This window comes from Oryza sativa, chromosome 3, assembly GCF_034140825.1.
Source record: "Oryza sativa Japonica Group chromosome 3, ASM3414082v1".
NCBI lineage: Eukaryota > Viridiplantae > Streptophyta > Magnoliopsida > Poales > Poaceae > Oryza > Oryza sativa.
The window spans coordinates 23,751,380-23,777,965 of record NC_089037.1 but is presented as its reverse complement, the minus strand read 5'-3'; the positions used below and the strand labels follow the sequence as shown (position 1 = coordinate 23,777,965).

The 26,586-nt window shown below is 42.3% G+C and overlaps 2 protein-coding genes across 8 annotated transcripts; both read left to right on the top strand.

The window, feature by feature from the left end:
- LOC4333427 (protein ALP1-like) lies at nucleotides 1-7,206 on the top strand. Of its 7 annotated transcripts, none has more exons than XM_066308726.1 (5): nucleotides 1-144; nucleotides 4,127-4,181; nucleotides 4,270-4,327; nucleotides 6,115-6,445; nucleotides 6,524-7,206. In XM_066308726.1, the coding sequence occupies exons 4-5, from the start codon at nucleotides 6,122-6,124 to the stop codon at nucleotides 7,031-7,033; spliced, it is 834 nt and encodes a 277-aa protein (XP_066164823.1). In that variant the 5' UTR covers nucleotides 1-144; nucleotides 4,127-4,181; nucleotides 4,270-4,327; nucleotides 6,115-6,121; the 3' UTR covers nucleotides 7,034-7,206. The 7 variants fall into 7 exon arrangements, with proteins under 7 accessions (XP_066164823.1, XP_066164825.1, XP_066164826.1 ...); XM_066308728.1 differs by lacking the exons at nucleotides 4,127-4,181; nucleotides 6,115-6,445; nucleotides 6,524-7,206 and adding exons at nucleotides 4,424-4,930; nucleotides 5,022-5,247; nucleotides 5,332-5,962; XM_066308729.1 differs by lacking the exons at nucleotides 6,115-6,445; nucleotides 6,524-7,206 and adding exons at nucleotides 4,424-4,930; nucleotides 5,022-5,247; nucleotides 5,332-5,962 and having other exon boundaries at nucleotides 4,127-4,327.
- Nucleotides 7,207-23,040: 15,834 nt separating this feature from the next.
- Nucleotides 23,041-26,137, top strand: LOC4333426 (uncharacterized). The gene is made up of 3 exons (XM_015773657.3): nucleotides 23,041-23,340; nucleotides 24,466-25,286; nucleotides 25,773-26,137. The coding sequence occupies exon 2, from the start codon at nucleotides 24,469-24,471 to the stop codon at nucleotides 25,282-25,284; it is 816 nt and encodes a 271-aa protein (XP_015629143.1). The 5' UTR covers nucleotides 23,041-23,340; nucleotides 24,466-24,468; the 3' UTR covers nucleotides 25,285-25,286; nucleotides 25,773-26,137.
- The last annotated feature ends 449 nt before the right edge of the window (nucleotides 26,138-26,586 follow it).

Genomic DNA, 26,586 nt, shown 5'->3' with positions numbered 1-26,586 from the left:
GAACCCGGATGCTGGCGCATCGCACGCACAGAGGGAGAGGGGGGTGAGGGGATCACACCTTTCTCTCGCTTTCTCTCTCGTTTGCGAGCGGCGGCGCGGGCGCTCGAGCTGACGGTCGGTAGAGACGGCGCCGGGCATCTGGAGGTAAGGTCGACGTCCCCTTCCCCTTCCCCTTCCTCTCCTCCCTCTGGCTAGTGTCGCCCCCTTCCCCTTTTTTCTGTGCATGGCATGCCGCCGGGGCCGGGGAGGGTGAAGAGAGCGGCGCCGCCACCGCTGGAGGGGACGGATCCGGGGTTTGAAGAGGTCGCCGTGGCCGGGAGGGGATTGGGGTCGCCGTGCCAGGGGAAACGAGCTCGTGGCCTCTGCGGGGAGTGGCCGGTGGTGGGGGGACAAGCTCACCGGTGTCGGGTGGTGGTCGAGCTCGCCGCTGCAGGGGAGTGGCCCAGGGTGGGGGTGGGGGAAGAAGCCGCCGCGCCGTGGGGGGGGGGGGGGGGAGGTGGCCGAGCTCGCCACCGGCGTGGGTTGTCGCCGCGCCGTGAGGGGGGAGGTCGTCGCGTCGTGGGGGGTGAGGTGGCCGAGCTCGCTAGCCGCCGCGCCGTGGGGGTGGGGGGAGTCGCCGCGCCGTGGGGGGGGGAGGTCGCCACGCCATGATGGGGGGAGGTCGCCGCGCTGGGTGTGGACCCCCGTTTTTATAACAGGGATCAATCGTGTAAACAGTACCATTTCCCTGGATCAAGTAGTCTGGTACACACGAGTTCATAGCTGAAATACCAAATGCACATACACGAGAGTCTAGCACGAATTATTACATCATAAGCCCGCAGGCATAGTCTTAGATCATCAGACCGTGCGGTCCAGAATACATTCCAAAAGCAGAAGTAGATAAGGCAGCGGAGTTAAGGCAGCAGCACGCCATTGCCATAGGCAACGACCATAACTAAGACCTACTGAGCGTCATCGTCTTCATCACTCTCCTGGAAGTAAGCGTAGGGATCCTCCGAAGCTTCATCTCCGGCCTCTGATTAAGTTTGTATATTGCAAGGGTGAGTACCAACCGTACTCCGCAAGCCACCACAGCAACAATGCACATGATAGGGGTATTTCAAAGGATGGCTATGGTTCTTTTGCGCAAAGCAAGTTTTGTAATTCTTTTCACTAGCCTAAGACCTAGCATTGACTGATCAAACTTTAGTACCAGTGTTCACATTTAAACAACGACGGTTCTGTCCACCATCCATTGTGATCCCAAGGATAGCTTCCCGCCATTGAGTCGTCATGGTTTTCTGAGGACGTCCACCTTCCCGCCTCTCAGGAAGTGGCTCCAACAGCATAAAAATCATCATGCAATAACCCATCCCACACAAGTTAAGAATTTAGAGTCTAGCCAAGTGTAATACATGTCCCGGTGCTCAATAACCGCGAGCACGGCTATTCGAATAGATTTGGTTTACTCACAGTGCAGTGGATGTACACTTTACCCGCACTCCGTGACTGCCCAACACATGAGCCTCGTCCCAACACATGAGACGCGTCATGGCAAAGCCTTTCGATAACCTCGCATTGGCAGTACCCGCTCCATGAACTTACTTCCTCATGCACTCTAGGCGTCCATGTTTCTAGCAATGAGAGGAGTTCTGGCGCTCCCGAGAAAGAGAAGTCTCACACACATATTAAATTATGGTTCAAGTTAAGTTCTCTCTATCACACACTCATGGCAGTCCTACCAATGGCGACACCGATGTAGGGCACACCTCTCGGCCCTACCTCAATGGCTATCCCACCGAAGCGCACCTGCCTCACTCAGGGGTGAACCATCTATGCAGGGATACTGCCTCCGCTCGGCTATCTACTCCGCTAGGTCTATACCCATACGAGAAGTGCGGTTGTACGGGGGTCGTTTCATGCTTAACTTTATGGCTCAGTCCTTAATTGACCGGGGACGGTACTAGCCTTTTCCAGATACCACCCAAATCCTCCGTCCGCCCCAGTCGAAAACAGTTGTTTTCACTTTATTTTCCTTTCACAAATCATGTCATCAATTTCATGGCAATGTGGCGCTCATGTCTCCACATGCCGCATCTCAATTACCTTCCCAAAGGTAATTGCCCAAGCATATAGCATTTGATAAATATCAGTATGCATGATTCTAGATTAGCATTTCTAAGCAATTGTCATAATTGACTAGGGACTCATACGTAAATATGGTTACGAAGGAATAGGGGTACACAATAATCAAGGCATGGCATAATCACAAGTAGGATATTCATCATTGCATGCAATTTTATTTGTAAACAAAATAATTTCGCAATTGGGATCAACATATTCAAGGAATAGTGATGACTTGCCTTGCTCGTAGTCCTGCGGGTCTTGATCCTCGCTCGGATCCGCAACTCCCTCGGGGTCTAAAAGTACGTGCGAAGAATTGATTTGAATTCCATTAGAATTCAAATAAAATCCAATAAAGACCAAATCGAAAAGCGAGCGCGAGAGACGAATTCTACATCAACTACATTATTTGCGAAATAGGACTATCCTATTTTAATTTACTCAACCTAAGATATTTTGTGTTTTATAAGTACATTCCTAAGATTTCAACATAATTATTTAGCTCTTAAATAAATCTAAATTCCTACCGCGAATTGATTACTTATAGAGATTACCAAAAATAATCTATAATTATATTAAAATTTTCAATTCTACGACTATAATTAATCTATAATTAAATTCTAATTATTTTAATTTTTTTCTAAACTTCTTAATCTCCCTCAAATTCCTATTTATTTTCCTTTTCTTTTTCTTTTTCTTTCTTTCTTTTTCTTTCTTTCTTTTTCTTTCTTTTCTCTCCCTCCCGGCTTCTTTCTTTCTCTCTCTCTCTCGGCTTCTGCCCACCTCTCTCTCTCGGCTCACGGCCTACCCGGGCGGCGATGGCGACCGGACGCGACAGGGGGGGGGGGGGAGCGGCTTACGGGCAGCGGTGGCGGCGCAAGGCGGCGATGCACGGCGCGGCGGCTTCAAGGTGACGGCGCGGCGGCACGAAAGCGGCGGCGCGGCGGCATGACGGCGGCGGCGCGTGGAGAAGGAGGAGAGGGGGGGAGAAGATGGAAGGGGAATGGGTGTGGAGTGGAGAACGGGAGGGGCCGGGGTTTTATAGGGCGCGGGAGAGGGGGCGGCCGGCCCTCATGGCGACGTGACGGGTGGCGCGCGGTGCGGTAGTCGGCAGGCGGCGATGGCGATGGGCGGGCGGCGTGGCTTGGCACGGGGCTCGGCGCGATGGCGACGGGCGATGAGGCGGCGAGGGGACAGGCGCGCGGCGACGGAACGGGCGACACGACGGCGGGACGGGGCTCGAGGCGACGGCGGCACGCGCGGTGCGGCAGCGGGATGGCGACGGCGACGGCGCAGCAGCAGCGGCGCGCGGCTCAGAGCGACGACGGGACGCGACGGCGACGGCGCGCGGCGGCACGGGGCGCGACAGGACGCGACGGCGATGGCGACAGCGACGGCGACGGCGCGTGGCGACGCGCGACTGGCGGCAGCAGCGACATGACGGACGCGACAGCGACGGTGGCACGGGGCTCGGGGCGGCTAGACACGCTCGGCAGAGAAGGGGGTAGGGCTAGGGACCTCGTCGAGCACCTAGAGTGCAATGAACAATGTATTTTCTTATTTATCCCAATTTTAGCCTATTTCCTATATAAATTCTATTCTATAAATCCAAATTTTTGCATAAATGAGGTTTACCCAATTTTTATGTTATTCCAACCAATGGACTCACCCAAGATTAATATTACCCATATTTTATTTATATAATTTATTTGAATGTCTAATTAGGCTAATTTTTATTCTGTCGCACTGGAATTCAATTGTTACTAATATGGTTGTGATAATATTTTATTTATTTCCAACCTCACCTAATCTTTACTCCAAATTATATTTCAATTATTTATTTTGCTCATTTAATTTTAGGTTTTCTTCCTAATCAATTGTTCTTTATTCGCGATCTATAAACTTCGAAACCAAATTCCAATGAAATGAGCGAATAAAATCAGCATGATGCAATTTATTTAAAAAGTTTTTTGAAGGCCCATATTTTTAGAGTTTTGATTTTCGTTGGTCGAATTTTCAGGGTGTTACACCGGGAGGGGGGGAGGTGGCCGCCGGCATGGGGAGTGGCCGCCGGCGTGCTGTAGAGTTTCAATTAACAATTATTGGCTGTTTGGGATCCTGTTTGCTCACTGTTTGGGATTTTTTTTTGTTGTTTGTTTGCAGGTTAGGAGGCTGATCTAGTGAGATTGTTTTTCAACGGACCGCTTCCTGTGTTGTCAAGGTTAAAACCATTTATTTGTTGAATTGTTTGCATACTCATATATTTGCATAGTGAAAACCTGGATTGTGAAATGCGTTGCAAACATTTGTATTGTAGATGGATCAAAGGAGCAGGCTTTTAATTTTTGCTGCTGCTGCAAACATGTTAGTGTCGATGATGGCCCTTATTATTGAGTCTAGAAATAGGAGAGTGCCAAGGAGAGTAGGAATAACATATGGCCCATTAGTTGAAAGGGATAGAAAGATAAGTGAACACCTCGATGACCTCATTTGGAGAAATGATATAACTTGTATCAACATGCTTAGACTTAGAAAATCATCTTTCTTTCGATTTTGTAAACTTTTTAGAGATCGTGGCTTGCTTGAAGATACCATCAACGTGTGTGTTGAGGAACAAGTTGCTATGTTTTTACATACAATTGGACACAATCTTAGAAATAGGGTAGTTGGTGCTACTTTCCGTAGGTCAGGAGAAATAGTTAGTCGATATTTTAATTTGGTACTTCATGCGGTTGGAGAGTTATGAAATGATCTTATCAAGCCCCCATCTTTGGACATCGCACCTAAAATAGCAGGCAACCACAGATGGGATCCATACATTAAGGTGTGAGACTTATCGACGCTTCTTTTGTCCATTTGCTACTAAATTGTACATCCTAAAAAATATTGTCTTACCCATCATTGAAATTAATTAGGATTGTATTGGAGCTATTGATGGCACACATGTTAGAGCATCTGTCCCAAAGAACATGGAGTCGTCTTTTCGTGGTAGGAAGAATCATGCTACACAAAATGTAATGGCAGCAGTAGATTTTGATCTTCGGTTCACATATGTGTTGGCTGGTTGGGAGGGGGCTGCACATGATGTTGTAGTTTTAAGAGATGCTTTGGAACGTGAAAATGGTCTTCATGTCCCCCAAGGTAATAGATTAAATTAGTGTATCATTTTTATGGTTACTAATTGTTAATATGTAGAAATATGATGAGTTGCCAATCACGTTATAGGAAAATTCTACCTAGTTGATGTTGGATACGGAGCCAAACCGGGATTTTTGCCACCCTTTAGAAGCACCCGGTATCATCTAAATGAGTGGGGAAACAATCCGGTCCAAAATGAGAAGGAGTTGTTCAACCTTAGACACTCATCCCTTCGTATCACTGTTGAACGTGCATTTGGGTCACTGAAGAGGAGGTTCAAAATTCTTGATGATGCCACACCATTTTTCCCCTTTCAGACTCAAGTAAACATTGTTGTAGCTTGTTGTATTATTCATAATTGGGTGATAAATGATGATATTGATGAGCTTGTGATGGGCCCAAATGAGTCCATAATTCAAGACAACGATACTTCTACGGTTGGCCAACCAAACGACCACGCATGGATGGTTCAATTTAGGCAAGGACTTGCAGATCAGATGTGGGCCGATCGTCAAAATCACCATGGAAACTAAATTGTGCTTGTACTATTTAGCATTTCAAAAACATGTTTGCATTCCTTTGTGTGGATGTATTGTCAAGACTAAATTTATTTGTAGTTGTACTATTTGTATGGACTACTTGTATGATGAATTTAAATTGTACGAACATATGTATTGATGTATTACTCTTGAATGACCACTGTGCTGATTTTTTTTTACTCTTGAATGTATCACTCTTGAATGACCACTGTGCTGAATTTTTTTACTACTGAATGTATTACTCTTGAATGACAACATATGTATTGATTTATTACTTTTGAATGACGGCTAGTGTATGGTTGCTAATCCACATTTTCATTTATTATGGCAGCTAGGATATGGACACCAACAACGGAAAGGGAGTTGTAGCCTCATGGACATCATCCATGTCATCTTTGATGCTCTCCAATTTGGCCAATCTGGTGGCTAGTGGCACAAGGACATCGGCTGGTTTTAAGCAGGTGCATCTCAATGCATGTGCTAGAGTTGTGAATGAAAAGTTTTCGACAACACTCACCGGGGATCAGATTAGAAATCATTTGAAGACATGGCATAAGAAGTTTCAAAAGATTAGTCGTCTTAGGAAGGTGAGTGGAGCTATTTGGGACGAAGAGAACTTCATTATTAGCCTTGACGAGGAGCACTACAATGACTATATGCAGGTATATACCTTACCAACTTCAATATGATTGTCAATTGCTTCAATTACTTGTTTCTAATGCATCTCACAATCATGACAGCATAACAACAAGAGCGATGCTGAGTTTTTCAACAGGCCTATTACCAACTATGGTGAGATGCTTACCATATTTGGTAGTACCATGGCTATAGGAAATTTTGCAAAGGACTCAAGCTCAGTTCTAGGCACTGAAGATGTCGAGGGTACAGAGAATGAAGTGAATGAAGATGCTCCCACAATAGATCATGATGAGAGATCATCGGCTAGCAAGCCCAAGAGACAAAAGACATATGCACATGACGATGATGGTTTGGTTGGTGCATTTGACAGAGCTAGTGACAAACTAGCAAATGCCATAATAAGGTCTAGCACAGTTGGGAATGAACTACCTGATGATCTATGGGACAACTTGAATAGCCTTCCAGGTTTTGAGCAACATCACATCTCTTTCTACTATCACTATTTGGTTGCTAATCCACATATTGCTAGAGCTTTCAACGGTCTTCCATTTGCGAACAAACTTGATTGGGTTGCTATGTACATCAGCGAGAAGTTTCCCGGTGCTATGTAGGATACCATCTTCATGGAAAGATTGGTTATTTCACTATTATGAACTATTTGTACCCTCTCATTTTGTATTGTGTGTGCACCGTTAATTTGGGCTATGTGTAAGACTTCATGCAATTATCTACTATTATGTGAGACTTTGAATTGGAAAATTTGTGGATTTCAATTTTGTTTGAATCGCGCCTTGTCATTTGTGTGCCTCTAATTAGGTGTGAAATGACATATGCAATTCCATTATTTGTTGTGGTTATAGGTAATGATAACATGTCCAATCCATTGTGTTATTAATTGCAAAATGTTCATATTCATATATTAGATTGATTTTAAATATAACTTGTATAAACAAACACACAAATATGTTAGGTTATTTAAATATTAATCCTACTATCTCATATGTTGTATTTGAAAGATGGGAGGTAACTTGACCAACTCATTGTGGAAGGTAATCATATCTTGTCATCCCACCTCCATCCCTTGAACCAAACAAGGGATGGGTTCACTCCATCCCATCTCATCCCTCCAACCAAATAAAAAACTGGGTCCAACCCATCCCACCAACCAAACAGAAAAATGGAACCAACCCATCCTGAAAACCAGGGATGGAACCAACCCATCCCACCTAGTCCACGAACCAAACACACCCTAAGAGTGCAATGGCTGGTACCAACCAAAGGGAGCGTATACAGTAACTAGATGCATCTTGAAATTGGAATAACGGAAGAACATTATTGCTTTGAAGAAAGAAAAGAAAAATGAGAGGTAGGCCCCATCAGCAACATACGGTTAGATTTGTATTAGCGATCGAGGATGACCGGCTGCCAGCCACACTGTTGTCTCCACGCTTGAGAGTCACTAGAGCGGTAGAGCCGGCGGCAATTCTGCGGCGCGCCTCAAGGTGGCCCGGCGACCAGGGTTTTATATTGCCTCAGGAAGTGATGCCGGCGGAAGACATGGCGTCGCGCCAGCCAGCACTGGTGGAGAAACCGTTTGTAGGCCCGGTTGTCCAACCGGGACTACGAATCCGGGACTAAAGATGGGTGAAATAACCGGGACTAAAGATCGATCAGCCACGTGGCCGGCCAAACCATCTTTAGTCCCGGTTTGTATTACCAACCGAGACTAAAGATCTGTGCACCATTTTTTTTATTTGCATGGCCCTGTTTGCTGCATGGTTGATTATATATATATATATATATATATATATATATATCTGTGTGTGTATGTATAAATCATATATTACACACACATATGTATAATTTAAAGCACTTAACATTTTATGTGCATATATATATGTTACCAAAATATATATTAACACAAAAGTAAATGTGTACATATATAAATATATATATACATGCATATATAGTACAATTCATTTGCTCGGTAGCTATAGCTACGACTTCGACGCCGGCGTTATGTCAGAAGAGGAAGGACCGACGTTATGAATTGTCGATCCGTCGTAGTAGAATTCACCGTCGGGATTAAGGACTTCTTCATTGATGAATCCCATCAGTTGTTCTTGAACAGCCGTCATAAAATCCTTGTGTGGGAGATTATCCCTCATGTGAATACGCTATCATTTAAAAAATAATGACGTATCAATATATGAAATTAATAAACAACTTAACAAATCGAGCAATGAAATTTTGAATGGTTTATGTATACGTACATCGAGCTCTCGTGTTGTGCATATTTGTTTTGATAGGCAGTGGGCATACTCGCATACGTAGTAGCCGCATAAGTTAGTTCCCTGGTCCTGCTTTGCACACTACATGAGAAACGATGAGAGATTTAATATACTATTTATATTAACTGTAATTAGAGATTCAATTCAATATAATTTTGGATCATGCATGTACTCACTGGAAAATGAAACCTCCGTCCAAGTTTTTCTTTCTAAGTCCCGCGAATCAATTGGCGGAACCGATCCCAAACCCTACATATGCAGTTGCCTATGATTAATTAATTATTACCTGAGATCAACATAATAGCAATAGATTCCCCGCGACTTTGGAATAGATGGCATTATATTACCTGTCTATCAGTTTGAAGACCTTGTCAAAAATCTTCTCCTCTTTATACATTGAGTCGTACACAGTGACTCTACATGCGTCCAAGTCGAAGAATAACAGGACCTAGTGGAATCTGGAATATGCGTGAGATGAGATATATATGATCGAAAATGTACATGCTATATGTATGGGAACGAAATTTGTTCGAACGACAATAAAAACTCACTCTGTGTTGTACGGCAGTAGTATGTACATCTTGAAATGCTGCTGCGTTAGGAGATGGACGAGATTGTCCTCTGTGTCTTTCTCGTACTTGTCGATCATTTCGGTGTTGATTTTTCGAGGGTCAATGAACCCAGTATCGTAGACCCTCCGCCGTCGGGCCCTTTGAATCTCCATTCTACAACGATGAAAGGAAAGTATTATTGCTTACATATATGCCAGGAGCTAATTATTGAACGAAACAAATCGAACTCAAAGATACTCACAAAATCCATGCGCTCAGAAGAGAGACGTCGAGGGCGTCCAACTGGTACAAATCGAAGAGATCCTTGAAATGGATCCAGAGAACATCTTCTCCTTGCAAGAAGTCGGGGTTTCTGATCCTCGCTCCGAACATCTCTCTACCCTTGGCGCTCATTTCCATGTACCGTTCATGGAATTTGTACATCTGTGTCGGTAGGGACTGCAGCTGTTCAGGTTTGACAAGCGGTTTACCGAGTTCAAACTTGTATGCCACTTCCGCCTTCGGGATTGGTGCGCCTCCAACCAACTGATCCACAGTTAGACCGGTGTCTGAAATGAATTCCATTATGCCAAAATCTTTGCCGGTCACCAACGGCTCGACCTCTTGGTTTGGTTGTTCTCCAAGCTGAGGGACTGGTTTGGACTTCTTGTGATAGGCTCTCTGAAGTGTTCGGTCATAGTCCGATATCTGTAACGCCTCCTTGTTTGTTATGGACATTCCCTTGAAGAAGTTCTTCACGCTCGGGTCAATAGGTATCTTCTTTTTAGGACTCCGAGGCTTGAGTTGCCTCTTCACCTCTCCTGCCACATAAGCATCAAGCTCCTCTTGACTGCAATCATATGGTGGCTCCATGTTTTTGGTGGCGTCAACTTTCGCCTTGTTCGTTGCCCTTATGCGTGCAGGCGGTGGAGCTTGGCGAGACCTTGTCTTGGGAGGTGCAGGCGGACACGGTGGAGGCGGAGGAGCCGGAGGAGCCGGAGAAGATGGTGCAGGAGGACGTGGCGGAGGAACCGGAGGAGATGGTGCAGGAGGAGATGGCGGAGCCGGAGGAGATGGTGCACGAGACGCCGCTTGTCACCCAGGAAGGATGATGTACCGCTTGCGCCATAGTATGATGGCGTGGCTTGTGTCTCGTAGATGCGTCTCACCGTCTCCTCCTGGGTAGTCTAACTCGAGGTCCTCGTACGCGGCTTCCACCAGCTCAACTTCGACCCTCGAGTATCCTGCTGGAATCGGCCTGCAGTGGTAAGTCCCGGAAGGGTCCGTTGGGATGGCCATTCCCGACGCCACCTTCACGTGATCAGAGGTTATCTATTAGTAATCAACCTAAGCAGCAACTTGCGGAATGTACAAGTCAAAAATCTTCAAACTACGAGCATACCTTGATTGATAAGTTCTTGAAGGGAATATGCAGCTCACGTGGTGTCCGCTGCGCGATCTCATCAACGGGGCAGGTGGTTTCGTCATGGGTTTGCATGGCGTCCATGCTCTGTGATCCGACCTGCCCCGTTGAGGCGCAGCTGCTACGATTGCCTGATGGGCTGACCATTGCAGGATGAATGTACGGCTGGGGATCCTGGGACCGATGTGCGGCCATACGTTCATCCACCTTCCTTGCCACCTCCTCTTGCGTGCTGAGCTTGTAGCTCGATACCCTGTACTCAAGATCTGCAATCTTCGCCTCGGTATCTCTCTTGCTCCTCATCCGACTCCTATACGTGTGGATGTCCTCCTTAAATCCAATCTTCCAGGGAATCACGCCTTTCCCTCGTGTTCGTCTTGGATGCTCGGGAGTCTGTAGGGCGAGTGACAGCTCATCCTTCTCTCTGTCGGGTCGGAATGTGCCCTGAGAAGAGGCTACCACTGCATCCGTTAGTCGACTGGCAGCCTCGCGTATCTGATCGCTGAAGACAAGGGAGCCATCAACTGGGTTAAGTGTTCCACCGTGAGCATAGTACCAAAACTTCGATCTATCCAGCCATTTAGCAGTGGCCGGTTCGATACCCCTCTCAATCAAACTTGCCTCCATCTCCTCCCACTTCGGCATTGCGACGCTATATCCGCCTGACCCCAGGTGGTGATGGTACTTCTTCTTGGCGGCATTGTCTTTGTTTCTGGCCATCATCGCTTGCCCTTGTTGCCATGTCTTGTAAGCAACGAACTCGTCCCAATGATCCCTTAGCTTTGGGAATACGTCGAAGTTCGGTGTTAGTCCCTTCAGGATGTATTTCTTGTAGAAATCTCCCTTGAAGCTCTGGAACTGTTCTGCCATTTTCTTCAGAGTCCACTGTTTCACTATGTTCTCCGTACCCGCGGGTAGCATGAACGTCTCGAGCATTGTGGTCCACAGCATCTCTTTCTCTGAGTCCGGGACAAAGCTGTCATTATCCCCGCGTGCCCTTGTTCTGCGCCAGTACACCGTGCTGACAGGTGTCCCTCACAACCCAACCGCTGTGGCGTACAAAATTCTTGGCTGCTTCTGCCGGGGCACTAGGTCGGCCGTCTTCGTCCACCTCAGTTATGATGTGCCGACCCTCTATCTTCTTCGCGGTACCTCGTTGTCCGCGTGCCCTCTTCTGTCCAGTGGATGACTTCCACTAGCCTCCTCCTCATCGTTCCCCTCCTCGTTCAAGTACTGGTTTGGATCCTCGTTCCCCTCTCCTTCATTCCAGTACTGGCTGCTTCCCTATGCGATTGTATCGTATAGTATCTGTTCCTCATCGCGATCAGCCATCTGTGCATACAAAAAATATTTGTTAGGTATATAGGATGTATTTGCGTACCGTAATATTAAAACTCTGCTAATCTTATATTAAATCTCTAATAATCTTATATTAAATAGCTACTAATCTCATATTAAAATTGTAATAATCATATATATATATATATATATATATATATATATATATATATATATATATATATATATATGCTAAGTCTAACAATCTTATATTTAATCTCTAATAATCTTATATTAAAATTGTAATAATCATATATGCTAAGTCTAACAATCTTATATTAAATCGCTACTAATCTCATATTAAAATTGTAATAATCATATATGTATGCTAAGTATAACAATCTTATATTAAATCGCTACTAATCTTATATTAAATCTCTACTAATCTCATATTAAATCGCGGCTAATCTTATATTAAAATTGTAATAATCATATATATATATATGCTAAGTCTAACAATCTTATATTAAATGGCTACTAATCTCATATTAAAATTTTAATAATCATATATATATATGCTAAGTATAACAATCTTATATTAAATCGCTACTAATCTTATATTAAATCTCTACTAATCTCATATTAAATCGCTACTAATCTTATATTAAAATTGTAATAGTCATATATATATATGCTAAGTCTAACAATATTATATTAAATATCTAACAATCATATATGCTAAGTCTAACAATATTATATTAAATCGATAACAATCTTATATTAAAATTGTAATAATCATGTATGCTAAGTCTAACAGTCTTATATTAAATATCTAACAATCACTTCTTTACATTACTTGCCTACGCGAATTCCTTCGATGGCTAGCTACCACTTCGGCTTGAGGGACAATGACGACGTCTTCTCTGCAACATTACCAGGAAAATGTATTAGTCTAAACAGGCCAAGTTACATATATAATCATATATGTATTACCAGTAAATTGTATTAGTATAAACGCGTTCGTTCTCACACTTTTAGTACAAGTGCATTCACGTTCGTAAGCGTTTCGTGCACGTTTGTTCGCGTTCCGTAATCGTTTCGTTCGCGTTCGTTAACGTTTCATGCACGTTCGTTCACGTTTCGTTACGCTCGTTCGCGTTCGTTAACGTTTCGTTCACGTTCGTTCGCGTTCGTTAACATTTCGTGCACGTTCGTTTGCGTTCGTTAACGTTTCGTTATGTTCGTTCGCGTTCGGTCACATTTCAATCACGTTCGTTAACGTTCGGCAATGTTGGGCGCGCGCGGCAGTGGCGTGGCGGCGCGGCGGCGGCGTCGGGGTGTCGTGGGCCTGCCCGGCGGCATGCGGGCGCGGCAGCGGCGTCGGGGCCCGGCGGCGTGCGGGCGTGGCGGCGGCGCGCAGCGGCCGCGCTGTGGCGTCGCGGCGGCAGTGGCGACGGCGTGGCGTCGCGGCGGCATGGCGTAGCGGCCCCGCGGCGTGGCGCGGCGGCGTGGCGAGCTCGAGGCGGGGGCGGCGGAGTGGCAGTGGCGACGGCATCGTCGGCGGCGGCGGCCGCATCGAAGCCGGTCGTCGGCCGTGGAGAGAGAGATATCGAGATCGAGATCGAGAGAGAGAGGCATCGGCGGCGGCCAGGACCGCCAAGCGACAGCGAGAAACGATGGCGGTGTCGGTGCGGGGTTGCCCTAGGCACGGTGGCGGCGAAGGAGATCGAGCCGAGATCGAAAAACGTCTAAGTGTTGGTGGAGAAGACGAGGGCGCACCGGCAATATATATACCCTCGGATCTTTAGTCCCGGTTGGTGAGAACAACCGGGAGTAAAAATATCTTTACTCCCGCTTCGTAACAACAACCGGGACTAAAGAAAAGATCTTTACTCCCGGTTGTTCTTACGAACCGAGACTAAAGATCTTTTCCCGCTATTTCCAAATTCTTTTTAAACCCGGTTAGGGTTAGGAACCGGGACTAAAGATAATAGCAGATGTGTCTTGAATTTCATTGCATATGTGTTTCTAAAATAGTAAATAATGCATTACAATTATTTAAAGTCGAACAATTAATGATAAAACCTTCGAAAAGTTATTGTTGTATGTACTAGAATACGTGGATAATATATAATAAGCACATGAATGATTTAAAATTGTTAAAAATTCTAATAATCATATATAATTAGCATATGCATGATATTAAATTGTTAAAAATTCTAATTAACATATGTAAATAGCACATGCATGATTTAAAATTAATACAAAATCTAATAACCATATATAACTAGCATATCATGATATTAAATTGTTGAAAATTATAATTAAGATATGTAAATACCACGTGCATGATTTAAAACCTTTAAAAATTCTAATAATCATATATAACTAGCATATGGATGATTTCAATTTGATTAAAATTCTAATAATCATACATAATTAATAAAAAATCTAATAATCATATATAACTAGCATATGGATGATTTCAATTTGATAAAAATTCTAATAATCATACATATTTAACATATGCCATACAACAATTGATTTGTATGGATATTCAGTACATCCAACATAGTTTACATCGTGTACAGAACAATTACGGCAATACATCGGCGGTGACGGTTGACCGCACGTACTTTCTCCTCACTATTGTTCCTTCCTTGTGATCGCTACGTGAGTAAGGGGTGTCTTCATTTGATAGGAGGATGCTAGGGTCAATCGTCACCGTGAAAGGGGGTTGCCCATCAAACTGATCATAATCCTCGTCAGTCTTGTCCTCTACTCCGACGATTTTCCTTTTTCCTGGGAGAACCACGTGGCGCTTCGGCTCGTCAAGCCCTTTGGCCTTTTTTCCTTTGCTAGACATGTCCTTGACGTAAAAAACTTGGGTTACAACATTGGCAAGGACAAAAGGTTTGTCCGAGTATCCAACCTTGTTAAGGTCAACCGTTGTCATCCCACTGTCATCAATCATTACGCCTCCACCAGTCAACCTAACCCATTGGCACCGGAACAGAGGGACCTTGAGAGGTCCATAGTCAAGTTCCCATATGTCCTCGATGGCACCGTAATACGTGCCAGTTGTACCATCGTGTCCCATGGCATCGATACGAACAGCACTGTTCTGGTTCGTGCTCTTCATGTCTTGGGCCCTCGTGTAGAATGTGTACCCATTGATTTCATATCCCTGGAATGTCGCGATCGAGCCAGATGGTCCCCTCGCCAGGAAGGCCAGTTGTTGGTTAATCGTCTCGTTACCCATGAGATGTTGTCACAGCCACGTGGAGAAAGTATCAATGTGATGCCTTGTAATCCATGCATCGGACATACCGATGTTTCTGGCACGAACTAGAGCCAAGTGCTCCTCGATGTAGGGAGCCACCAATGAAGATTGTTGCAGAACCGTGAAATGGGCTTTACGGAATAAATTGTTGTCTACCATCATTATTGCTTTCCTTCCGAGAGTCCCCTTTCCCCGTAGTCTCCCTTCATGGTGTGATTCAGGTACCCCGATTGGGCGATGGTCTTCGATAAATTCTACGCAGAATTCAATGACCTCCTCTGTTCCATACCCCTTGGCGATGCTTGCCTCTGGACGAGCACGGTTACGAACATACTTCTTCAGAACGCCCATGTACCTCTCGAAAGGAAACATGTTGTGTAGGTACACAGGACCGAGAATACCGATCTCTTTGACAAGGTGACAAAGCAGATGCGTCATTATATTGAAAAATGAAGGTGGAAATATCAACTCAAAGCTGACAAGACATTGCACCACATCATTCTGCAAGGCTTCTAATCTATCAGGATCGATGACCTTCTACGAAATTGCGTTCATAAAAGCACATAGCTTTGTTATTGTTGTCCAGACATTGTTTGAGAGGATACCCCTTATTACAACTGGTAGCAGTTGTGTCATCAGCACGTGACAGTCATGAGACTTTAGATTTGTGAACTTCTTCTCCTTCGTGCTTATTATTCGCTTTATATTCGTGAAGTATCCAGACGGCACCTTGATGCTCTCCAAGCATTCAAACATACTTTCCTTCTCTGCCTTGCTAAGAGTGTAGCTGGCTGGACTCAAGTAATGGCTTCCTTTCTCCTTTGGTTCCGGGTGAAGGTTACCGCGTTGTTCCATATGCTTCAGATCATTACGTGCTTCCAGTGTATCTTTTGACTTTCCATATACACCTAGGAAGCCAAGAAGGTTTACACAAAGATTCTTAGTGAGGTGCATCACGTCAATTGCGTGGCGGACGTCCAAGAATTCCCAATAGGGTAACTCCCAAAATATAGAGTTCTTTTTCTACATCGCCGCGTGACCATCTTCGCTCTCTATAGGCTGGCTGCCAGGCCCCTTTCCAAACACTACTTTAAGATCTTTAACCATAGCAAACATTGTTTTCCCGCCGCGATGTTTAGGCTTCGTACGGTAGTCCGCCTTATGTTCAAAGTGCTTGCCTTTCTTCCGTACCAGGTGGTTTGCTGCAAGGAATCGACGATGACCCATGTACACAACCTTCCTACAGTGCTTAAGATACGTACTTTCTGTTTCATCCATACAGTGAGTGCAAGCCTTGTACCCCTTGTTGGACTGTCCGGATAGGTTGCTAAGTGCAGGCCAATCGTTGATGGTTACGAACAGCAGCGCTCGTAGGTTAAACTCCTCATGTTTGTCCTCATCCCACACGGGGACATCTTCCTTCTTCCACAACAGTTTAAGATCTTCGACCAGTGGTCTTAGGTACACATCGATGTCGTTACCAGGTTGCTTGGGGCCTTGAATTATAATCGGCATCATTATGTACTTCCTCTTCATGCATAGCCACGGGGAGAGATTGTAGATACACATCCTAACGGGCCAAGTGCTATGGCTGCTGCTCATCTCTCCAAAAGGATTCATGCCATCCGTACTTAAACCAAACCGTATGTTTCGTGCGTCCTTTCAAAAGTCTTCAAATTTTCTGTCGATGTTTCGCCACTGCGAACCATCGGCGGGGTGTCTTAGCATCCCGTCCTGTTGACGCTCTTCAGCGTGCCATCGCATCATTCTAGCATTCCCCTTGTTCCTGAACAAACGCCTTAGCCGTGGTATTATAGGGAAATACCATATTACCTTAGCAGGAATTCTCTTCTTTGTTAGCTGCCCGTCAACTTCTCCTGGATCGTCTCGTCTAATCTTGTATCGTAGTGCTTTGCAAAGAGGGCATGCTTCTAGGTTCTCGTACTCCTCACCGCGATATAGGATACAATCATTCGAACATGCGTGAATCTTCTGAACTTCCAGTCCTAGATGGCAGACTATCTTCTTAGCCTCGTACGTTGTCTCGGGCAATTTGTTTCCCTCCGGAAGAATGTTCTTGATGAGTTTCAATAAATCGCCAAATGCCTTGTCACTAACCCCATTTTTTGCCTTCCATTGCAAGAACTCCAGAGTGGTATCCAACTTTTTGTGCCCCTGCTCGCAACCTGGGTACAACGATGTTCTGTGGTCCTCTAACATCTTATCCAATTTATGGGCCCCCTTTTCACTTTCGTAGTCCTCCTTGGCGTCCTGCAACATCTGACCAAGATCATCCGCAATGTCGTTACCATCAGCATCCCTTTCCTCCTCGCCCGTTTGATTTCCTTCAAATCCAGTGTACTGAGCAAAGTCCGGAATATTGTCGTCTTCAACTTCATCTTCTTCCATTTCAACACCTTGCTCTCCGTGGGATGTCCAACATTTATAGCTTGGCATGAAACCCCCCCCCCCCCAAACAAGTGGAAATGAATAGTCCTGGATGCAGAATACTCCTTCTGATTCTTACACTTATTGCATGGACAACAAATAAAACCCTTTTGCCTGTTAGCTTCGGCCACTCTCAAAAAATAATGCACGCCGTCAATAAACTCTTTGGACCACCGGTCAGCGTACATCCATTGCCGATCCATCTACATGACATGAAAAAAAATCGTACACACATAATTATTCATACAATAATGACAGTCATACAATAATTATAAAATAATTACAAACTCTTTCAACAGCCACACAATAATGACATATCATTATTCATACAAAAATTATGAAATATTACACCGAATAATTATATATTTACTATTTATAAAGTTTTAAACGAATATTAATGTGTTGTACTTATTTTAATTTCTCATTTTACTTTGTTTTCTATTATTCAAGATTAACTTTCACTATATTTTCCTTCTCAACTATTTTATAAAACCTTCTTTAGCAAATAAACTAAATTTCTATATATTCTTTCTTCTCCACACAAATTTTCTCTCTCATCAACTAACAATAAAATTTTGGAGATAAAAAAGTGTGCAAAACATAGCTCCAAATGTAATATGAAAAAAAAACATTGGAGGATGAAGTTGCTAACCTTTTAGGCACCTCCGATTTATATATAATTACCAAAATAAATTCACTAGAAATTTTGGCATGACCTCCCCTCGTTTTTTGAAGAAATTTTAAAGCTTGCTCGGACTGGAGGAGGAAGAAAACATATATGTAGGGGTGGGACTTTAGTCCCGGTTGGTGTTATGAACCGGGGCTAAAGATCGCCGGGATCTTTAGCCCCGGTTGGTAACACCAATCGGGACTAAAGTTACGATCTTTAGTCCCGGTTGGTGTTCCCGGGGGGCCTGACAGGCCCTGACAGCATTTGAACCGGGACTAAAGATGATCTTTAGTCCCGGTTGGTGTCAAATATGCCCGTTACCCTTTTTAACCGGGACTAAAGATCATCTTTAGTCCCGGTTTTTATTGCAACGGGACTATTGTGGAATTAGCCTGACCGACGAAAGATGATTTCTCCACCAGTGCATGGCCGCCTTGAGGGATTGAGATCCTCTGATTATCACTAACAAGTGGACTCATGGTTCATTGAGTTTACATGTTAGTGATAAAGACACGTACATTTAAAGATAGAGGTGTGGTGGATTGGAACGGTGGTGAAGCGGGAGGATCCAATCGCCGCTCGCTAACATGTACCTTTTCCGTCTCACAAAAAAAATTTATTAGTATCTCATTGGACGTATCATAATAGTATTATTGAGTTGGATAGAAAAAACTGATCAACGGGTTCAATCAGCTACTGGGAATGGATCGAGATAGTACGATCCAATCGCTGCTGATATGGCTAGGTATAATCCAATTAATGGTGGGAGGCGCAATTTTGTGGGGAGTGAGTCCTACATAGCAGACCGGTAGTAACCGTGGGATGTGAAGATCAGATCTAGACGGATGCGGAATAAAAAAAAAGATTTCTATGTACGCTTTGTTAGGTGGTTTTGTTAGGTGGTTGTATAGTGAATATTAATACAACTCCTACTATTTGAGATAAGGGGAAAGGAAAAATTAAGAATAAAGTGACATTAGCATATGATTTATTATATATTAATTATTTTAAACTTGAAAAAAAATAATACAACTTTCTTATAGAACTATTTTAAAACACACACTATTTAGTAGCTCGGGAAATGTGCAAGCAAAACACGAGGGACTTTCCCTTTCTTTTCGGTTCAAAATGAAAGCTCCTTTATGTGTGTTTGAGAGGTCGGGGAAGAAAAAGATTGAGGAGTTACGTAAAACCATTAGCGCATGATTAATGAGTATTAATTATTTTAAACTTAAAAAATAGATTAATATAAATTTTTAAAGCAACTTTTAAAATTTTTTTAAGAAAACATACTATTTATCAATTCGAGAAGCGTGCTTAGAAAGCGATGACTTCTTCCTCGTTGTGACAGTTCAAACCAACGCTTCTTAAGATAGTAGTAGTACTTACTCTCTTATGATACCAGGACACGGAAGTTGAAAACAAGTGTTACCTAAGAGCAAGTACTCTAAGCATCTAAACACAAATTCTACATGTCACATATACATAAATGGTGAGATGGAGGAGGACAGAAGAAAAGAGAGAGGATGAGTCATCCCTCATGTAATGAGCAATCCCTTCACAAACTTTAAGTTAGAAATAGAAAATTGTGGTGTTGATTGGATGAAAGTGCATAAAACAAATAGTTTTCTTGTATTGGGCTAGTATATAATAGATGATATGTAGTATATGTTGCCTTCTAATTAATTAGTTGATGATGTGTATAATATTAGGGATGACAAACACTTCTACTATAAAACTTGAGCAATTTTTGGCCTAGAATTTAACTCCGAATCATTTTAGATTAGGCAAAAAAGTACCCAATGCTACGTAGGAGCATCTTTTATGATTGCTGACTCCCAAAAATTTTAGCTTAGAGGCATTCAAAAATTTAGGGTAAAAAACACCTACCGCTCTAACATTGGCCCTATATTAGTTCTTGAAACATTGAAACATGACACCTCATTGCTTTTGGAAAGAAAAAATCACTCCTTGAACCCCCTCATTGAACATTGCCTCTATTTTAGTTCTCAAAACTTGAAAATATGACATATCATCGCTGGTAATCAACATGGTGTGATCTCCTGGATTGGGGACGTAAAGAAACTAGGATGGAAAACTTTAAAATCAACTTTAAAATGAAGTTTTAAGCTTTAATTTTTGGTATTGGTATACACTCCCTCAGTTCCCAAATATAAGATATTTCATATTAATGTGAATCAGATAGGCTCCCTTTTCAGAATTGCAGTATCATAGTATATTCTATCCGATCAAAATATCTTATATTTTGGAATGGAAAGAGTACGTTGTAGGACAAAAAAAAATGGGAGAAAACTACCTATAGGACGCCCCATTTCTCAGAGAAAAATAGACGGTCAAATGTTGCAGTTAACCAACAAGTAAAACATTAACTTATACATGGTGAAAAAACCAGCAACTAAAACATTTAAAAATTTTATGAAACATGGTGAAGATACACGTTGAAACATTCGCTATCACGTATGAAACAACGAGAGTTAATGGATTGAAACATGTATTTTTCTTTCATCAAAATATAATCGCGCGATATTTTATTGTAAAGATTTAATTACAATTAATACAACGGTGTGATCGGATCATAGATTGGATAAACAGTTTAGAAGAAAAAAAATCATTTTGAAGAACGCTAAAATGCATACATGCAAGCATTAATGAAGTGAAGAGAGATGAGAGAGGAGTGGCAAGCATTTCCGTGAATTTTATGAAACATAGTAAAAACAGACGCCGAAACATGTCACTATAACGTATGAAACATGAAGTATTAATGGTTTGAAATATATGTTTTTCTTTAATTGGAATATAATCATGTGATATATTGTTATAAAATTTTAATTACAATAAATACAACGGTGCAATCGAATTTTAGATGGATAAGTAGTTTAGAAGAAAAAATTTTTTTAACGATCGCATATGCATAGTTGGAGCGGAGAGGTAAGATGCCTGATAAACTGTCATATCGGTCGACTGATTTGAAGCTTGCTCACAAAAGATGTGGTCCTAAAATTGGGCTTAAGGCTGCCTTTGGCACCTGGAGTTGAGAACCCACTCCCCTCTTTTTCCGCGCGCGCTTTTTAAACTATTAAACGATGTATTTTTTTTGAAAAAAATTCTATAAGAAAGTTTCTTAAAAAATCATATTGATCCATTTTTTTAAAAAAGCTAAAACTTTATTAATCATATGTTAATGGGCCACGTTTTCCGTGTTTCCCATCCCTCTGTTTTCTTATAGCCTAAGAATTCTCTTGAATTGAGAGTGTGGATAAAGTGAGTATATTTGGTTAGGTGGTTTTAAGCTTAATATTCCTAAAACTTATTTCAATAAGAGTAGGTATAATAGGAGACTATAAGCCAGCTATAAACATATTTCAAGAAGATAAAAAAGGAGAGAAAATAGCAGCGGGCTACAGATTTGTAGCTAGCTATAGCACGGACTTTAATATGCATGTGTGTATAACAGGGGGACCATATAGAAATTGTGTTATACTCCCTCCGTACCTAAATATTTGATGCCGTAGACTTTTTTTAAATATGTTTGACCGTTCATCTTATTCAAAAACTTTTGTGAATATTATTCAAAAGTTGAGTAGTAGTAGTAGTATAATATTTAACACTGAATCAAATGATAGGAAAAGAATTAATAATTACTTAAATTTTTTTAATAAAACGAACGGTCAAACATGTTTAGAAAATTTAACGACGTCAAAATATTTAGGAACGGAGGGAGTATATGCTTATATGTAACTGTATAAATTGACTATTAAATTGGCTATAAATGATTTGAAGCCACAATAGTTGGTTATACTCCCTAAGACGTACTACCTTCGTTTCATATTATAAGACTTTCTAGCATTACCCACATTCATACAAATGAATCTAGACATATATTTGCATAGATTTATTAACATCTATATTTGAATGTGGGCAATGCTATAAAGTCTTATAATATAAAACGGAGGGAGTACTTAATTAATCACGTGCTAATAGACCACTCTGTTTTCCGTGCGTACTATGCACGTTGGGAGCTGGCTGTAGCGAACACACCGTAAGAGCAAGTATAATAGTAGGCTATAAGCCGGCTAAATGCTGAGGTGGAGGAGAGAAGGTAGGAGAGAGAGGAAAAGCGGGCTGTAAACTTGCAGCCGGCTTGGACACAAGAACCAAGAAACTCTATGAGAGAGACAAATAGGCAATGCATTAATTGTACATGGATAGGATGAGAGAAGTTATAAAGAATCTTAGGGCAGTCCCAACCCATAGTGTCCATAAATAGTTTTTATGGTGCCATGTCAATAAGACATCACAATAGTAACTATACTCTACAATCCATGGTTTCTTAAAGTGGGCCATTAATAAATACATCATCTCTCTTTTATACCAATCATATTTATTCTTCATCTATTATGAAAACACTATTCTCTCCCAATGCACAACTTAATAGTGTCTAGTGCATAGGTTCTCGTGTTGAACCTGTGTCTTGCATGAGGCCCAGTTTCTTCCTCTCTTCACTCTCTCTCTTAATTAATATAGTGCCATATATAAGTTAAAAGTCCTACATAGCACTGTAGTACCATCCTAAGTTGAGTTGGGACTACCCTTATAGCGAAGTATCATTAGCCTTGGTCTAATGCGTCCAGGGTTCCAGGTCCAGCGGAAAGCAGTCTTCTCCCCAGTCCCCACCCAGTACATGGCACCCGCTTGTCCTCGCTAGAACACCACCACGCCTCCAGCCTCCAGCTGTGCCGCCGCCGCGCCCTCCTCCCCCGCCCGCCGCCCGCACGCACGCTTTCCTCCCCGACGGCGTCGGCGCTCGGCGGAAGCAGCAGCAGCGGCGTCCGACTGAACGATCCCCTGTCGCTTACCTCCAGCCGCCCGGATCGGACGCCCTCCACACCCTAGCGTCTCGCGCCGCATTCCGCCGTTTCCTCTTTCACGTGTCCGGACGGATCATGTGTGAAGGTTCGTTCAGTTTGTCTACCTAAATCCTTTCGATTTTCGCACTAATTACTTTCCTTCTGCCGAAATTCCTTCATTTGGAGTATCTTACTGCAGCAAACTTCCCTTACCATTTAAGCAATCCGAACCCTCGTCTCTTGCTAATTGAGAAATGCGGTCACAAGGCAGATTTTATTTTCTTTTCCTTTTGAGTTTTACAAGGCTGAAATTTTTTTTTAAAGGTTGGACACCAAGAAGGGCTTGGTGTCAATGGTTTTAATAAAGGGAGAGGTAAATATTTCTGGTGAGCATGCTCAACGAGAGTCGAACCACGTCGGCGACCCCTGCCACTGCGCTAGCTTCTCGATTTTTTTTAAGCCAACCACAGTTTGTGAATTGTGATAATATAGTAGGCAATTGGTAGTTAGCACGATGGATTCCTCTAACCTTTGATATCTTGCTTGGTCATGCACTCATGCTAAATCATTTACTCCCTCCATCCCTAAATATTTGACGCCATTGAGTTTTTTAAATATATTTGACCGTTCGTCTTATTAAAAAAATAAGTAATTATGAATTCTTTTCCTATCATTTGATTCATTGTTAAATATACTTTTATACATACATATAGTTTTACATATTTCACAAAAGTTTTTGAATAAGACAAACGGTCAAACTTATTTTAAAAAAATCAACGGCGTCGAATATTTAGGGACAGAGGGAGTACTTTGAAATGATTGGGATGAATCAAAACTATATATATACATATTTTCTCAACTCTAGGTGAGCATTTCACGGGTCTACTTCGTTTCACATATCCATACTCTGATTGATCCATATATTATTAATCGAATGCACAATCCAGTTAGCTTCTCCCATGGCATTTTATCTATTTTACGTAACCAATAATTGCTTTGGAGTTTGAACCATTTATTCTTTCTGATCAAAGGAAATGGGTACTCCCTCTGCAAGTGTGTTGTTTCTAAAGTTCATTTAATCTCAAGTGTGTTGTTTTTATAGAATTCTTTCAAAGTTTGTTCAAACTAGAAACAGTATGTACTATTTGGATGTAGATGTTTGATACCAGGATGTGCCATACATCTTTTGGTTTACAATTCTTATTAGATTTTTCTTTTTCCTTTTTGGCAGAAGATGGATGCCACTAGGAGTGCACAATCAATCCATGGCCAAGATGAACAAAAATTGTATGATGAACTAAAAAGTGCAGTCTGGGTAATTCATGTAGAGAGTGATGAAAGTAGTGGGACAGGGACTGGTTTCTGCATTGATCAGCGTGGGTTAATTATGACGTGTGCACATTGTGTGAGTGGCAAAACCTGTTTTGTAGCAAGGCAAAACGACAAGAAGTTCCAAAAGGCTTATGTTTTACACAAAATTGAATCTTGGGACATTGCAATTCTGTGTTTTGTGCCTAATGGCTCAGATGCTTATCCAGCTGTTTCTCTGGCAAATGATGGGACCTTAGTTCCTGGCCAAGATGTATATGCTATTTCAAACCAGCATTCTCTTATGTACTCCTTCTGTAGTGGAAAGGTTAGTTATCCCTGCAGTGATACAGTAAGAACTTTTGACAGGACGCCAAGGTCTTTTGGGAAAGAACCAACCGACCATATACCCTCAGAGACATCTGAATACCGTACACAGAAAGAAACATCTTTTACTCTGCCATTTAATGAAGATCTACCGATAATTGAAATGAGGAATATTCATCTTGGCCATGGTGGATCAGGAGGCCCAATTTTTCTTCACATAGGAAAAGTTGTTGGGATGATGTCATCAGGAGATTTCTCAAAGAGTTATGCAGTGCATGTGTCAGCATTACGAATAGCTTTTGAGGAAGCAAAGAAATTATACAGCAAGCTGGTGAATCATTTGGCAGCCTCCGAAAAGCAATCAAGAGACAAAAATGAAGGCAAAAATGAATCCAACAAATCGAATGAAAAGTGAAGGTATGCTTGAATCTTCCATTATCTTTCATCAAATTATTATTTGACTTGCTATTTGGTTGCTAATGTTTGTATTCTTCTTAAAAGAGACAGGAAGGTGCATTAATGAAGCACTTATAGCAGTTCCTTTCACTAATTTAATTTATGTTCCTTTTGAGGTTGTGAATTCTTGAAACCACATGTTGTACATGAGTCCTTTTCTGATGAGAAGTGTTTCCTACGGTGAACTGGGTTGTTAAGCTAACAACTGAAATGGGTAGTGTATGACATTGGTGTGAAGCATGCCACTGCCCAAAAAATAAATTATCTTTGTATTGAAAAACAAATCAACTGTAACTAATCATAACTTTCTGAAAAATAAATTATTTTCTTGATAAATCCCTTTTTTTTTTGCATGATTCCACAACGAGAAAAATGTTTATCATCTTTATCGCAATTGGTCTTTCTTTTTGTTTATATACCTAAGAAAATGAACTTATGTATGTGCAGGAAAAAAATGATGTTAAGGAAGTAGATTGGAGCAAACAATGGTGAAATAAGCAATTCGATCCATTGTCGTGGATTGTCAATTTGGGATTTGACGAGATAATTAGCTGGCCAGAATTTTTCATTGTTGCACAAAATGCATGCTTCATGACATTCATGCTCTGGATTCTGGTAAAATACAGTAACATAAATTTAAACATCAAAAGCATGGTGCCTTGGACTATGTAGGTTGATCCCCTTGTTTCCTGCTGTTATATTAAACTTGCTTGTATAATTTTTTTTTTTAGAAAATGGGATAAACCCAACCTCTACATCCAATGTACACGGCCAAACTTGCTTGTCTTATTGCCTTGTTGGTATTTGTTTCATGGTTCTTTCCTGGTTTTGTTTAGCTAGCTTGCTAGTTTTTCTTCCTTGTTGAGACAGAGGAGACACGATGCAGGTGGCACTGCACGTCAGCGGTACATACCAGATGTTGGGATGTGGGGGCTCACCATGTTTCAGGAAATGGTTTTAGGCCTGTTAGACTTTCCTTTCTGTATTTTTTTGTACGTGCCACCTCCTTTGCATTCTAATTGATCTGGTTGGTGCTGCCTCATGGTTATATAGTGGTTTCTCTATATTGGGGCTTGGCTTCTTTGGCATTTATGTTGCCAACTGCTGCTAGTCCTGCTGCCTCAGTCTTTACTCGTCTGGTTAGCCTGGTGAAGCTGCTTCCCGTGTGTCAGTCATTCCTAACAGCTTGTGTGTGGCTATTCTCTCGTAGGTTTTGTTTGCTCCTTTGGGTTGTGGTTTCATTTCTACCATTTGTTGAGTT

Bases quoted from the DNA above. Each gene is read 5' to 3' on its own strand.
- LOC4333426 (XM_015773657.3), top strand. From the start codon at position 24,469: ATGGATGCCACTAGGAGTGCACAATCAATCCATGGCCAAGATGAACAA.
- LOC4333427 (XM_015777147.2), top strand. From the start codon at position 6,122: ATGGACACCAACAACGGAAAGGGAGTTGTAGCCTCATGGACATCATCC. The intron at 6,446-6,523 runs GTATATACCTTA...CAATCATGACAG, and splicing joins ACTACAATGACTATATGCAG to CATAACAACAAGAGCGATGC.